The sequence below is a fragment of the Mytilus edulis genome, chromosome 10 (assembly GCF_963676685.1).
Source record: "Mytilus edulis chromosome 10, xbMytEdul2.2, whole genome shotgun sequence".
NCBI lineage: Eukaryota > Metazoa > Mollusca > Bivalvia > Mytilida > Mytilidae > Mytilus > Mytilus edulis.
In genome coordinates this window covers 27382815-27395150 of record NC_092353.1, presented here as the reverse complement: position 1 = coordinate 27395150, position 12336 = coordinate 27382815, and the positions used below count along the sequence as shown (strand labels likewise).

At 31.9% G+C, this 12336-nt stretch overlaps 1 protein-coding gene across 4 annotated transcripts in view; it reads left to right on the top strand.

The window, feature by feature from the left end:
* Positions 1 to 12336, top strand: part of LOC139490773 (uncharacterized) — a 97329-nt gene that overhangs the window by 54843 nt on the left and 30150 nt on the right. For all 4 annotated transcript variants that reach the window (XM_071277760.1, XM_071277761.1, XM_071277763.1 and 1 more), the window contains 13 exons: positions 143 to 301; positions 624 to 731; positions 970 to 1136; positions 1419 to 1605; positions 2912 to 3019; positions 4213 to 4352; positions 4811 to 4939; positions 5269 to 5472; positions 6155 to 6295; positions 7077 to 7327; positions 7858 to 8003; positions 8331 to 8559; positions 8944 to 8958. In XM_071277760.1, coding sequence (XP_071133861.1) covers positions 143 to 301; positions 624 to 731; positions 970 to 1136; positions 1419 to 1605; positions 2912 to 3019; positions 4213 to 4352; positions 4811 to 4939; positions 5269 to 5472; positions 6155 to 6295; positions 7077 to 7327; positions 7858 to 8003; positions 8331 to 8559; positions 8944 to 8958 — 1984 coding nt within the window. The remainder of the gene's footprint in view (positions 1 to 142; positions 302 to 623; positions 732 to 969; positions 1137 to 1418; positions 1606 to 2911; positions 3020 to 4212; positions 4353 to 4810; positions 4940 to 5268; positions 5473 to 6154; positions 6296 to 7076; positions 7328 to 7857; positions 8004 to 8330; positions 8560 to 8943; positions 8959 to 12336) is intronic.

Sequence of the window (12336 nt, the reverse complement as noted above, 5' to 3'; positions counted from 1 at the left end):
GGAGTATCAACATAATATCAATGATTAGTAAAGAAGGCGAGACATTTCAGTGTGTGCACTCTTGTTTTTTTATACTTTATACTCATGTGATGTTTTTATATAAAAATGACATTATATGAATGATAATCATATCCTATTTTAGTGTTTGAAGAGACTACCAGAAGAAAGTCGAGCAGATGAGACATTGATTCCAGTGATATCGTTATGGAAACATGAGATGACAAGAATTATGAGGGACAGAATAGCCAGAACAGCTGATCTGAATTGGTTTGATCAGACCATAAATAATATACTAGCAGAGGTAAGTAGTATAAAAAAGAAGATGTGATATGATTCTTAATGAGACAAGTCTCCACAGGAGACCAAATGACACAGAAATTAACAGCTAACACCAAATACAAAATAGTTTCTATTTCAGGGAGAGAACTACTTAAAAACACCTTTGAATACAATTTATGAAACATTTAATTTTGAAAATTTTGAATTAGAATTAGGTCACAAATATGCAGAAAACTAAAACACACTTTGAAAATCATTTCTAAATTATCTTTATATAATATGCAGATTGCAGGGTTATTGTTTATATGGTATATTATATGTACAATGTATTTATATTTATGCAGACTTTCCCAGAAGTAAAAGGACCATTTATGGACCATTTTGTGACGTTCCCAACAGATGCCAGAATGTACAATAGACCTGTTACCTCAGTTACTGGTAAAAATGTCAGAGTAAGTTCATTATTATAAACAATAAGGTTAAAATATCAACCTTTAGTTACTTTGATTTTGATTTATTTTTTACCATATTATACTCACAAATGAACTTAGTTTTTAGCAGTCAAAATAAACTTTTACAATGACAGCAACATTTTTAGGCAAGACACTGGAATTCTACAAATTTATCATTAATCTGAAAAATAATCCTGAATGTTATAAAATGATTGACATTGTTGTTTTCTGATTGTAGATTTCCCTTCAACCAGTTGACAATTTGAGGGATATACATAGCTGTCTTAACACACACTTAACAAGATACAATGAAGAATTTGGAAATATACCATTGAACATTATGTTGTCAGATTTTATAATAGACCATGTTGTTAGAATGCATAGAGTACTTAGTTTCCATCATGGGTAAGTAAGGATTTATATGTTTGTAATTATTTTGAGTCTTTTTGGTAAATGTTAACTGCTATAGTTGTGTATTGGAGAACAGAGCTGTAACAAATAATAAATTAACTAACATAACTAGTTTGAAAAATATTTATAAATTATCATAATTTTAATTGGTCAAATTATATCACAATAAACTTTTCTTTTCTTCTAGATTCTGTTGATATTGTTTTTTAAAAATTTGAAGGGGAAAAATTAATTCATCGAAAGCAATTTATATGACAATTAATATTTGTGTTTCAGTGGAAATTTATTGTTGATTGGAGCAGTTGGTGCTCACCTTACAACCTTGTGTAGACTGGCCCTCCATGTAGCTGACATCCCTATACATAAAATGGACACATCCAAAACAAGCAACTTCTTTGATGGTCTGAGATCAGCTGTACGATTGAGTGGAGCTGAGAACAAAATACTCACAGTCATATTTACTGTAAGCATGTTTCAAATAAAGCAGTCTTAGTTCTATGCACCTTATCCTCTCTAAAGTAGTTTTGTCTTTCATGCATTTTTATGCCCCACCTACGATAGTAGAGGGGCATTATGTTTTCTGGTCTGTGCGTCCGTCCGTCCGTCCGTCCGTCCGTTCGTTCGTTCGTCCGTCCGTCCGTCCGTCCGTCCGTCTGTCCCGCTTCAGGTTAAAGTTTTTGGTCGAGGTAGTTTTTGATGAAGTTGAAGTCCAATCGACTTCAAACTTGGTACACATGTTCCCTATGATATGATCTTTCTAATTTTAATGCCAAATTAGAGATTTTACCCCAATTTCACGGTCCACTGAACATAGAAAATGATAGTGCGAGTGGGGCATTCGTGTACTGAGGACACATTCTTGTTGGTTTATAACTTTGAGTGAAACAAAGTCCATAAGCTGGAAAAATGTTATTTACACTCAGATTCTTTGTGCCTTACGATATGAACATGGTCCTAAAAATTTCTGTTTTAAGTAGACTTAGATACGTACTACACATAAATTCTTTCATTGCATGTTCATACTTTTTTACAGAGTAACCAGGTATGTTTTACTCTAAAATTTAGAGCATTATAAAAATGGAATTATATCTATTTTGCAAATACATGTACCATGGCACAAAAGGTGTTAGTGGTCACACATTAATAGGCTGACTGAAGCATTGAAACTTAGTTTTTCCTATAATACATATTACTTGCTGGAAAAAAACTATATCCATGCACACTTAGTTTGCACCAAGTATAGATGATCACAGAATGTGGCTCTTATTGCAACATCAAATAACAAAAATTTTCAACAAACAAAATACTTATATCTAGAATGCAAAATTTTCACTTGAAAAAGCATATGAGAAAAAAAAATTGTGGTGAACAAGAGGTTGTGGTTACCTTTTGTAGATTAGGCAATTTTAAAAGAGTCTTTCAAATGAAGCTGCTTAATAGGTACTCTTAGTGTATATGTCTTGTATGATTTGTCTGATATCATCATGTGACTTTTTAAAAATTTACTAAGAAGTCTAAAAGTATCTCTTAAAATGACTGTCTATTATTTCTGTAAATTATGAAATATGGATATATATTGTTGATCTCTTTTCCCTCTTCAGTAATCGGCTTCAGATTGTCAGTTTTATCTTTAGACATTAAAAAAGTTAAAAAAAAATTATAAAATGAGTGTGGAAATTCAAAGTACAATGTACGGTAAAGAATTGGTAGAAATATTTTTAACATATTTTGGGATTCATTTGTAGTTTAAGATTTTATTTTCATTGTAGGCCAGAGATTTACAAGATCCTGTTTACTTGGATGCCATCAATAGTCTTCTGATCAGTGGAGAAGTACCTCATCTATTTACAAATGATGAAATGGAAGGACTATTACAGGTATAGTATTAATGGACTGACTTCTGTTAGAATTTTTCCTTATTTTTCTTCAGTCTTTAATAAACTCTTTGTTCATGGCTAATAAGCTTCTTTTTTTTACAGAAATAGGCCAGGAAAAAAAGACTGAGGAGATCATTAGAAATGATAAATTTGATTTGATTTTTGATTTCTGGATGTTTTAACACCACTTTTAAAAAACACATTTAGGCTATTTCTTGGCGGCCAGAGTTTATTGGTGGAGGAAGACGGAGTGCCCAGAGAAAACCATGACATTCGATAGGAAAACTGACAACCCTAGTCAATTAAGATTGGAGTCCAGTGCCCCTGCTCACGCAGGGTTCGAACTCACAACCTCAGTGTTGACTGGCTAGTAATTACAGTAGTAACTTCTTAGACCACTCGGCCACCGAGGCCCTGATAAAGGAGTAGGTTCAGTAAGACCCCTTTTTGGCCCCACAATTAAGCAGTTTTGCAAAATTGTGAAAATGTAATCTTTTAGCTATTTTTTGGAAAGTAGAATGCTTCTGCTACACAAATATGTGCTGTTTTTGACAATACAATGCACAAATATCGTGTACTAGCATCATAAAGTCATGCTAAATTACTGATATCTTCACAATTATAGCATTTTAGTTAAATTTTAGACGGTTTCCGTCTTAAATGAAAGTGGCCGCATTCGTGTTCATTCATAATATTGAAATGTAAGTTGTATTTGATGATAATACATAACATATATAAAGGTTGAGGATGAACACGGATGCGGCCACTTTCATTTTTGACGAAAACCATCTGAAAAGTGACGTTTTTTGGCATATTTGATAGATTTTTCATATTTAAGCTTCAATCGGAGCGTTTTTAATGACTGAATCAGTTAAAATCTTTAGCATAAACTAATCGAATCAATTAAAATAGACACTTACGTGTTTAAAAAGTGTCCTAAATATCTCGTTTGATGAAACTGAAATTTGGGACCAAAATCGGCCCTTACCGGACCTACTCCTTTGAATAGATGTTTACAGAGTTAACTGAATTCAATTGACCATAGAGATGTAGAATGTTAAGGACAATTCCAATAGATCTGATTGCTATGTGGTATTAAGTTTTAAAGGAGATTTCGCATCATTTGCTTTTGCTTTTTGAAATTTTATCCCAATTTAGTATGTCTTTAGTACATAGTATTTGTATTTTGACAGGCCATAGCCCCAGCTATGAAGAGAGAGTTCCCAAGTATGTCTGTAGATCCGATGAAATTCTTTGTTGCCAGAGTGAAAAGTAACCTACACATTATTCTGTGTCTACAACCTGGTCACATACTCCTTGGAACAGCACACAGGTAAATATTGTAATAAAAGGTATGAAGGACGAATAATTTGATTTCAATCGCTTAATATGTTACTTGTTTTAAACCTGACTGAATAATTGTGAACACATTACAGTAGTTTGGGAGGAAAATTTGTTATTTTCTTTGGTAAGTTGCTGTCATTTCAATATTTTTATTTAGGACTTTTGTTGGTGCTCAGTATCAATACCACTGTTTTATAAGCTGTCTTGTCTGTTAAGTTTTTTCCATACTTTTTTCTGTAATGCTTCTAATTTTTTTCTTGTATATTTGGTGTGTTGTCATATCATAAACTAAACAGTTCCAGAATGACTTTGAGTTTAGTTTTAAATAACTGATTTTGCAGAAATTGTGTCTCTTGGAATTGGAAATGAGGACAGCTTTGAAATCTTAGTGATTTTTTTAGTGATTGTTTAAATGCACATGATTTGATGTTATTTTTTTTATTTCAGAGAGTTCCCAGGACTTTTGAGTGGTTGTGCCATAGATTGGATGTGTGACTGGCCACAAGAATCATTATTAGGGGAGGCCTCATACTTCATTACTAGGTTCCAACTGACAGAAGAATTTGAAAATCTGAGGTAAACCATCACTGTATAATACTGTATAGAAGAAATGGCAACCAATATTATCACAGAGTAATACAAAAAATGAAAGCAATGTAAAAAAATAGGGTTTGAAAATATTATTTAAGTTTTTCCTCACAACCTAATTATGTTTGCCATTCTGAATGTTGTGATATACAAAGATAGTTGATTTACATTCAGAACATTGCAGAATCATTGTAACTGACTTGTATTACCTCTAAGGTGAACTTGAATATAGAACTCTGAGTGTCAAGCTCTGACTGAAATTATGTAATACCAAATTTGGACCTTTATATAACAACATATGATTTGCTTTGTTTTAGTGAGAGTATAACGACTTGTCTAGCTAACATCCATAGTTTTGTACTGAGAGATTGTCGCCAGCTTCCATGGGCTGGAGACTTAAGTCCTGAGATCACCATTAACAAGATCAAGGTCCTTGAGAAGAAGAAAGAGCAGTTTAAAGTAGAGGCTGTTAAAGTTCCCAATCTGCCTTACTCGAAGACCATTCTTCATGAAAGAATCAAGTAAGTTAGAATGGGAATGTGATAAATTACAAGTATAATGTTTAATGTAAAAGCAAGTAGATTTGGTATGAATGTCAATGAGACAACTATCCACCAGAGACCTAATGATGTAGATGTTAGTGCTTTAAGGTCACTGTACAGCCTTCAACAATGAACCCAAAACTGTAAAGTAAACTTTTAAAAGCCTTGACATGACAATATAATACAATCCAAATGAGAATAGGAACTAAGTTTTCTCAAACTCAAGATGGTTTTTCAATTAATAAAAACCAAACTATCCTAAATATAGGATCAATTTGATTAGGTAAATTTTACTATTAAAATGACCTTTAGTGAAAAAAAGTCTTCAAAAATACCAATTAAGCATGCCGGATGTGTGTTTGTTAACATAATATGCCACAATTTTCCACTTGATTAAAAACAGATGGCCAAATCAGTTGTGGGCCCTTAGTTGTGATGGTGAAGAGCAGTGAAATAAAAAAAAATCCTAAATGTTGTACCAATTCAAATTAAGGCCATCATGATCAAATCATCACTGATTGTGGTAAAATTGTTTCAGCAGTAACAATCACTATATGCTATATGCTGATTTTGAAATTTTAAAACTTGCTTATGTTCACATCTATACAAATTTGTGAAATCACAAAAAAGGAATTGACAATGAATGTCTGTAATTTTTTAGGAACCGTCACAGGAAGGATGGTGACCGAGCTAAGAATGAAGTTTATGTAGGACCTACGACTTTCAGAAGATTCATGGAATGTTTTAGATGTTTGTATAATACCAAGTCAAAAGTTAGAACTCAGGATGTAGAACAACTTAAGTAAGTAAAGAGACAGTTGTCAAACAACAACAACAAACATTTTATTTAGGTTAATGATATGCACATATTTTACATAAATTAATAATGTAAAAGTGATTTGATAATTCATCTTCATATTGACATTGAAGATTGGTAAGATTTTTTTTGTATCTAATTATAAGATAATCTTCTGTATCAAATATGTTTTCCGTAATCTGGTTTTAGAATTACAATATTTTAATTATTCCAAAACAAGTACAAATATTGTATTTGTAGAATTTCCATGATCAACTAGACTTTAAAATTAGGAGATAACTGTATTGTATTTTAAGCTTGGCCTTCTTAAAACGAAGATTTTACTGTTGCAAATTGAGTTTACCTGGCACCTGGCAAAAGGAGCGGAGATAGGTAAACAGATATTTGCTACAGTAAAATCAAGTTTTACAAAGGCCAAGCTTAAAATACAATACAGCTATCTCCATTCTAATGCAACATATTTAAAAATAAATATTTTGGCTTATAAATGCCATAAATGAAAAAGTCTGTGAAACTGTTGCATCGTCTTTAGCATCTATACAATGTGAATGAATGTGACTATCTTGTTTATTCTTTGAGAAATTACATACCCAAAAAAAAATCGGTTTTCACAATGGTGGCTTTTTTAGTTACCGACTGGTAGAACGTGGAATCTAACCCCTTAAAATATTTGTCAACATCCAATGAAAATTATCGTTACAAACCAATTGCATTAGAATAGAAGATAATTTGTGTATGGTTATCATAACTGTTAAAACTATTGTAGGAAAGTGTTGTCTACATTAGACCAAACCAGATCAGATGCCAAAGTAATGAGGAAAGCCATTAAGACAATAAGTGGGAAATTTCAAGATGCAACAAAGAAAACTGAGGATTTACTATATAAACTTACAGCAAAAGCCACAGCATTGGAGAAACTGAAAGCCAAAATAGGACTGAGTAAATCATTAGATGCTCACCTTCACCTAACAGAAATGTATACTGAATCAGATGAAGAAGATGAACTTTTGGAACAAGGTAATTACAGTATGTTATACTTAACTCAGTGGGGGATCCAGGGGGGTTCCAGGGGTTGGAATCCCCCCCTTTGTTTTTTGACGATCAATGCATTTGAATGGAAACATATGGTTTGACCCCTGCCTTTTATCCTGGATTGCCCTTTTAAAAATGGCTGGATTGACCAGATCTATTAGATATTTTCAAGGGCATTCAATAAAGTTCTTAGCTGCTGAAATGAAAAGTAGAGAAAACAATAGGAAAACTTAATGTGATTTATTCTACAAACCAACTGGGATTTTGCATGTACCAACTATTTTGAAAGTACATGTAGGTCTTTCATAGTGCCATTATAATTGTCATAAAGATGTTTATGTAACCACCACATATTTTCAAGGGTATTGGAATTCGCTGTTTTGTAAAAAGTTTGCATGCCATTCATTGAAAGTGTGGTTCATCTATCCTCACAAAGTCCATGACATTCATGCCCAGCAGATAATTCTGAATCCAAAATTACTTGAATTTACAAATTGTATTTTATGTTTTAACAGAAGAATATGATGAATATGACAGAAAGTTTGATAAGATGATGGAACTAAAGTTACAAGATCGACAAGTTAAAGCTAAAGAAGACCATGTCAAAGCTAAGAAATCTGTAGATGAATGTAGACAGAACCTAGAGTATGCTAAACAACAGGTCAGTCAATATAGACACACTTGATGAAACTAAACAGCAAATAAATTAATTTAGTTAAAACTTATACTACTTGAAACAACAAGGATGTATTGACAGAACTTGGTGTACACCAGACAACACCTAGCAGCACATCTTGCTTAAATAATTTAAATAATGTAGCTAGCTTGTCTAAAATGATGCTGACATTAAAAAATCTTAAAGAATAAAGAAATACATAATTACAAATTTTAATGATGGATACTGAAAACTTACTAATCAATCCTGAAGTTTAAGTTTAGCACATCAATCTTAACATTTCTATTCAGATAGTGATATTTATTATGCTAGGTACTACACTGGAAGACCAAAGTTGACCGTGGCTGTATAGAAAGAATCCGTCAGTTTACTAATCCACCCCTGTTGGTTGGACAAGTAATGGAGATGGTTATGATGTTGGTTGGTAAGAGACTACCCTCACAGAGATTGTACGAGCCAAAGGAATCAACAGGAAAGGATGAAATGTCCAGTAGAATGTCTTCCAGTTCCAGCAGTACCAAAATGCTAGGGGTTAAAAAAGGTATATATCTCAAACATAGTCTAATGTCTGTGTATGTATCAAATTCTTTATGCAATATTTATCTAGATATTTTTTGCAAAGTTATCTCTAACAGGAATTGCTATCATTTATAATCTAAATTGCATGTACCCAATTTATAGTTATTCTTCGACTCCTTTTTCCTTTTTGTCAATTGCTTTATAGATCCCTTGCATGTCCAACAAAGAGCTTTCATGTTTAAAAAGTGTTTAGACAGGTATTTTTTATAGTTATTGTTACAGTTAAGATAATAAGAAGTTAGGAGGAAAGCAAAAGTTTCGATACAGAACCTTTATATAAACACATCTTCCTATATCTACAAACATCAGGAAATGTGAGCATTGATTTCAATTTTTTTTTGTGTAGAAAAGTATTTATTAGGTAAGTGACATTTCAAAACATTGGAACATTTTACTGATCCTCCGGTGAAAGTTTACTTTGAAATTATTACATGCATTGGTACATATATTTGGTATTACAGAAATGTTGACATAGATTGGTGATAATGGTTAGCAGTTTTGATGTTTTTTTTTCCATTTTTACACTGTATAAGGGTACATATTAACAACAACAGGTAGCACAAGGGTTTCCAGGGATATGAATATTTGCTCAGTTTTATTTTTCTGAATTCATGTATTTCAATCCTACATGGTAATGTTGTATTTGCTCAGTTTTATTTTCTGAATATATGTATTTTATTCCTACATGGTAATGTTGTATTACAGACTGGGTTTCTAAATGGAAATTAGTTTCACAACGTTCATTAAAAAAGGGTAAAGAGTAGAGAATTGTTGTCACTGTATCTATTCTCAATATTTCATGAGGCTTTGGAAGGGAGGGGTCAGAAATAATGACATATGACAGTTAAAACTTTGGATAAAATGATGGGTGATTTTCAAAGAAATTCTGTTTTTTAAGGATTTTAAATAAATATACCACAATCAATTTGAGTAAATGAGATAAATAATTATTTTTAAGTGAATAAAACTACACCTTCCATAGTCTCAGTAAAATTGATATTTTCATTTGATTTTATTCATACTTGTAGGATGTAATTTGGATTGCTTAATGTTTAATTTGTATTTCTATGTCATATTCAGTTTGTTCATTTTATCTCTAAGGTCAAGGGGTTAAAAGAATAATTTTCACACTTTTGTATACCGTATATTACTGCACCTGAGTGTAACACGCAGGGACAAAGACAGAGAAAAAAACATGCGGCTTATTTAACGATTTTAACGGTAGTTTATCCTGTCAGGGTCCATTGGTATTGAGATGTGCCCTAAATTTTATTCCTAAATGATCAGCCTTTTTGGGATGAAATATTTAACTTTACCCGTCCAAAGCCTCATAGATAAAAAGTTGCATGGAAATATATAACTCTTTTTTTCTATTAAAGGGAATTAACTCTTTTTATAAGATTTGTTACCAGGACTTATGTTAGATGTCGTTGTGTGCTAAACTAAGATTATAAAATGATAGACAACTTGATATTTGGAAAACATTTTGTAATTGCTAATAATGATCTTTAATTAGCATTGACCCTATCCTGCTTTTAATTTACACTACATATATGACATTTTTAATCATTTTTTCATTAGATCCCAAAGAAGGTATGGTAAACACCAAGTGTAACATGATATATAGTTAATACCTAACCCTTGATCATTTCTCTGCTCTTATTTTAGTGTAATTATCAAATATATAGATATTTCTCGTAGAATGCTATGATTTTTTACTTCTTTTTCCTCTTTGCACATTTCAAAAAAATATATAGCCAACACAATGCCTTTGATTTCAGTAATCAATATTAGAATGATTTGTTTGTCCTCCAGATCTCCTATACGGTTTACCACAAATATAGATATCTTGGTTAGTGACCTCTATCCTTAGATCAAATTCCTGTTTGAAAAAGGGGTTTAATTAGTTTTACACTAATAATTTTTTGGGGCCCTTTATAGCTTGCTGTTCGGTGTGAGTCAAGGCTCAATGTTAAAGACCGTACTTTGACCTATAATGGTTTACTTTTACAAACTATGACTTAGATGGAGAGTTGTCTCATTGGCACTCATACCACATCTTCTTATATCTATTAGATAGTTCATAAGAGGAAAAGAAAATATTGATTTCAAACACCTGTTATAACAAATATTTGATATACCTAACAAACAATGAATTTATGAAAATATTTATAACAATGAAATAGCAAATTCAAAACCAAAGAACAAAGTTTAGTTCTACTCAGACTAGGACACTTCAACACTACATACCATAATAGTGTCAACAGAATGCTTAGTTTAATTAGTTTAAACATATTTATTTATAGTGGATTGAGAAACAAGTTTTGCAACTTATATTAATCCCTTTCCACTTTGCGGGTGCGAGTGCTGCCTTGTAGCGGCATTAGCCTGCTCTTTTTTTAAATCTACAAGGGTGTCTTTAATGTGCAAGTGATATGGTTCTCTCTTAACACGGGTCAGCCATTTATCGTCCCCTTCCGACGGACTATCGTCATTTCCTCAAGAGCATACTCGCAAATGGTGTCAAGGGAGAGCCGAAAATTCAGTCCCTGAAATTTTCATCCCGGAAAGGGAATCGAACCAGGAACCTTTGTGTTAGTACAGAATCCTAGTTGGGTAAACATGATTATGTATTGTTTATACCATGGCGTTTTGAAAGCCAAGCATTGATTTGATCAATGAATTACAGTGTGTACCTTTTATGCCATCTTTCTATCATAATGTGTTTCTATCTTTTGACTTTGTTTTACTCTCTATATAGATGGACAGAGATCAGGTAATACTACACAACCCATATTCCACAATAATGTGTATAATATCACGATTTGTAATTTGTAGTATGAAATTAACATGGAATTTTTTTGGTTCATATCCTTTAATTATGGGGACTATAATTAATTTAATAAATGAACATTTTTTTGTGCAGCATGTAATTAAATTGCATAAAAAAACCCAATAGATATATCTTCAAAATAAGGAAAATAACAGATAAATCTTTGTTGTCCTACACACCTTATTTATGGCAAAAATACCAGACTTTTCCTGTGGTTATTTTGAGATGATAATTGTTAAATTCATGATGTAGTCAATCATTTTTATGCTGGTTAGATTTTAAAAGCAGTCTACATTATACCATAATGATGATTTCCATGTGAATAGTCTGTCCACACAATTATAGCTGTATGAGTAATTCTTGCATAGTTATTACTTAAAGATTAAAAAGCAGTTATTTCATGGATAAAAAAAAAGTTTTTATAAGAGGCAAAATATAATAAAACATACCGCACAAATATATATCGTTACAAATCTAAATTTAACCTCTATATATACAATTAATTTACCCGGTAGAGTCACAGTTAATATTGCTAATACTTCAAATGACAAGCTAATACATACATAGAATGTACTATCAAATATTTTTCTTTCAGTACAACATTTAACATAAGTAATATGATTTGAATTTTCACAGAAGTTTCAGGGTTACAGTTAATTGCATTGAGTGTGTAGCATAATGTAAAATCTTTGGTAAGTTTGCTTGCAAGTTTAACAATGAACTCATTATTAGGTAAGGGATACTATTCTGCTTTCAAAGTAGCATAGTCCTACAGACAGATATATTGATTATCTGTCAGACTAGTCTACTCTATAAGGCGGGTAGTTTACCTAACCTAATAATGACTTCACGGTTCAGCTAGGAAGCAAGCTAATCAAAGATATTACATCTACCTACACACTCAAT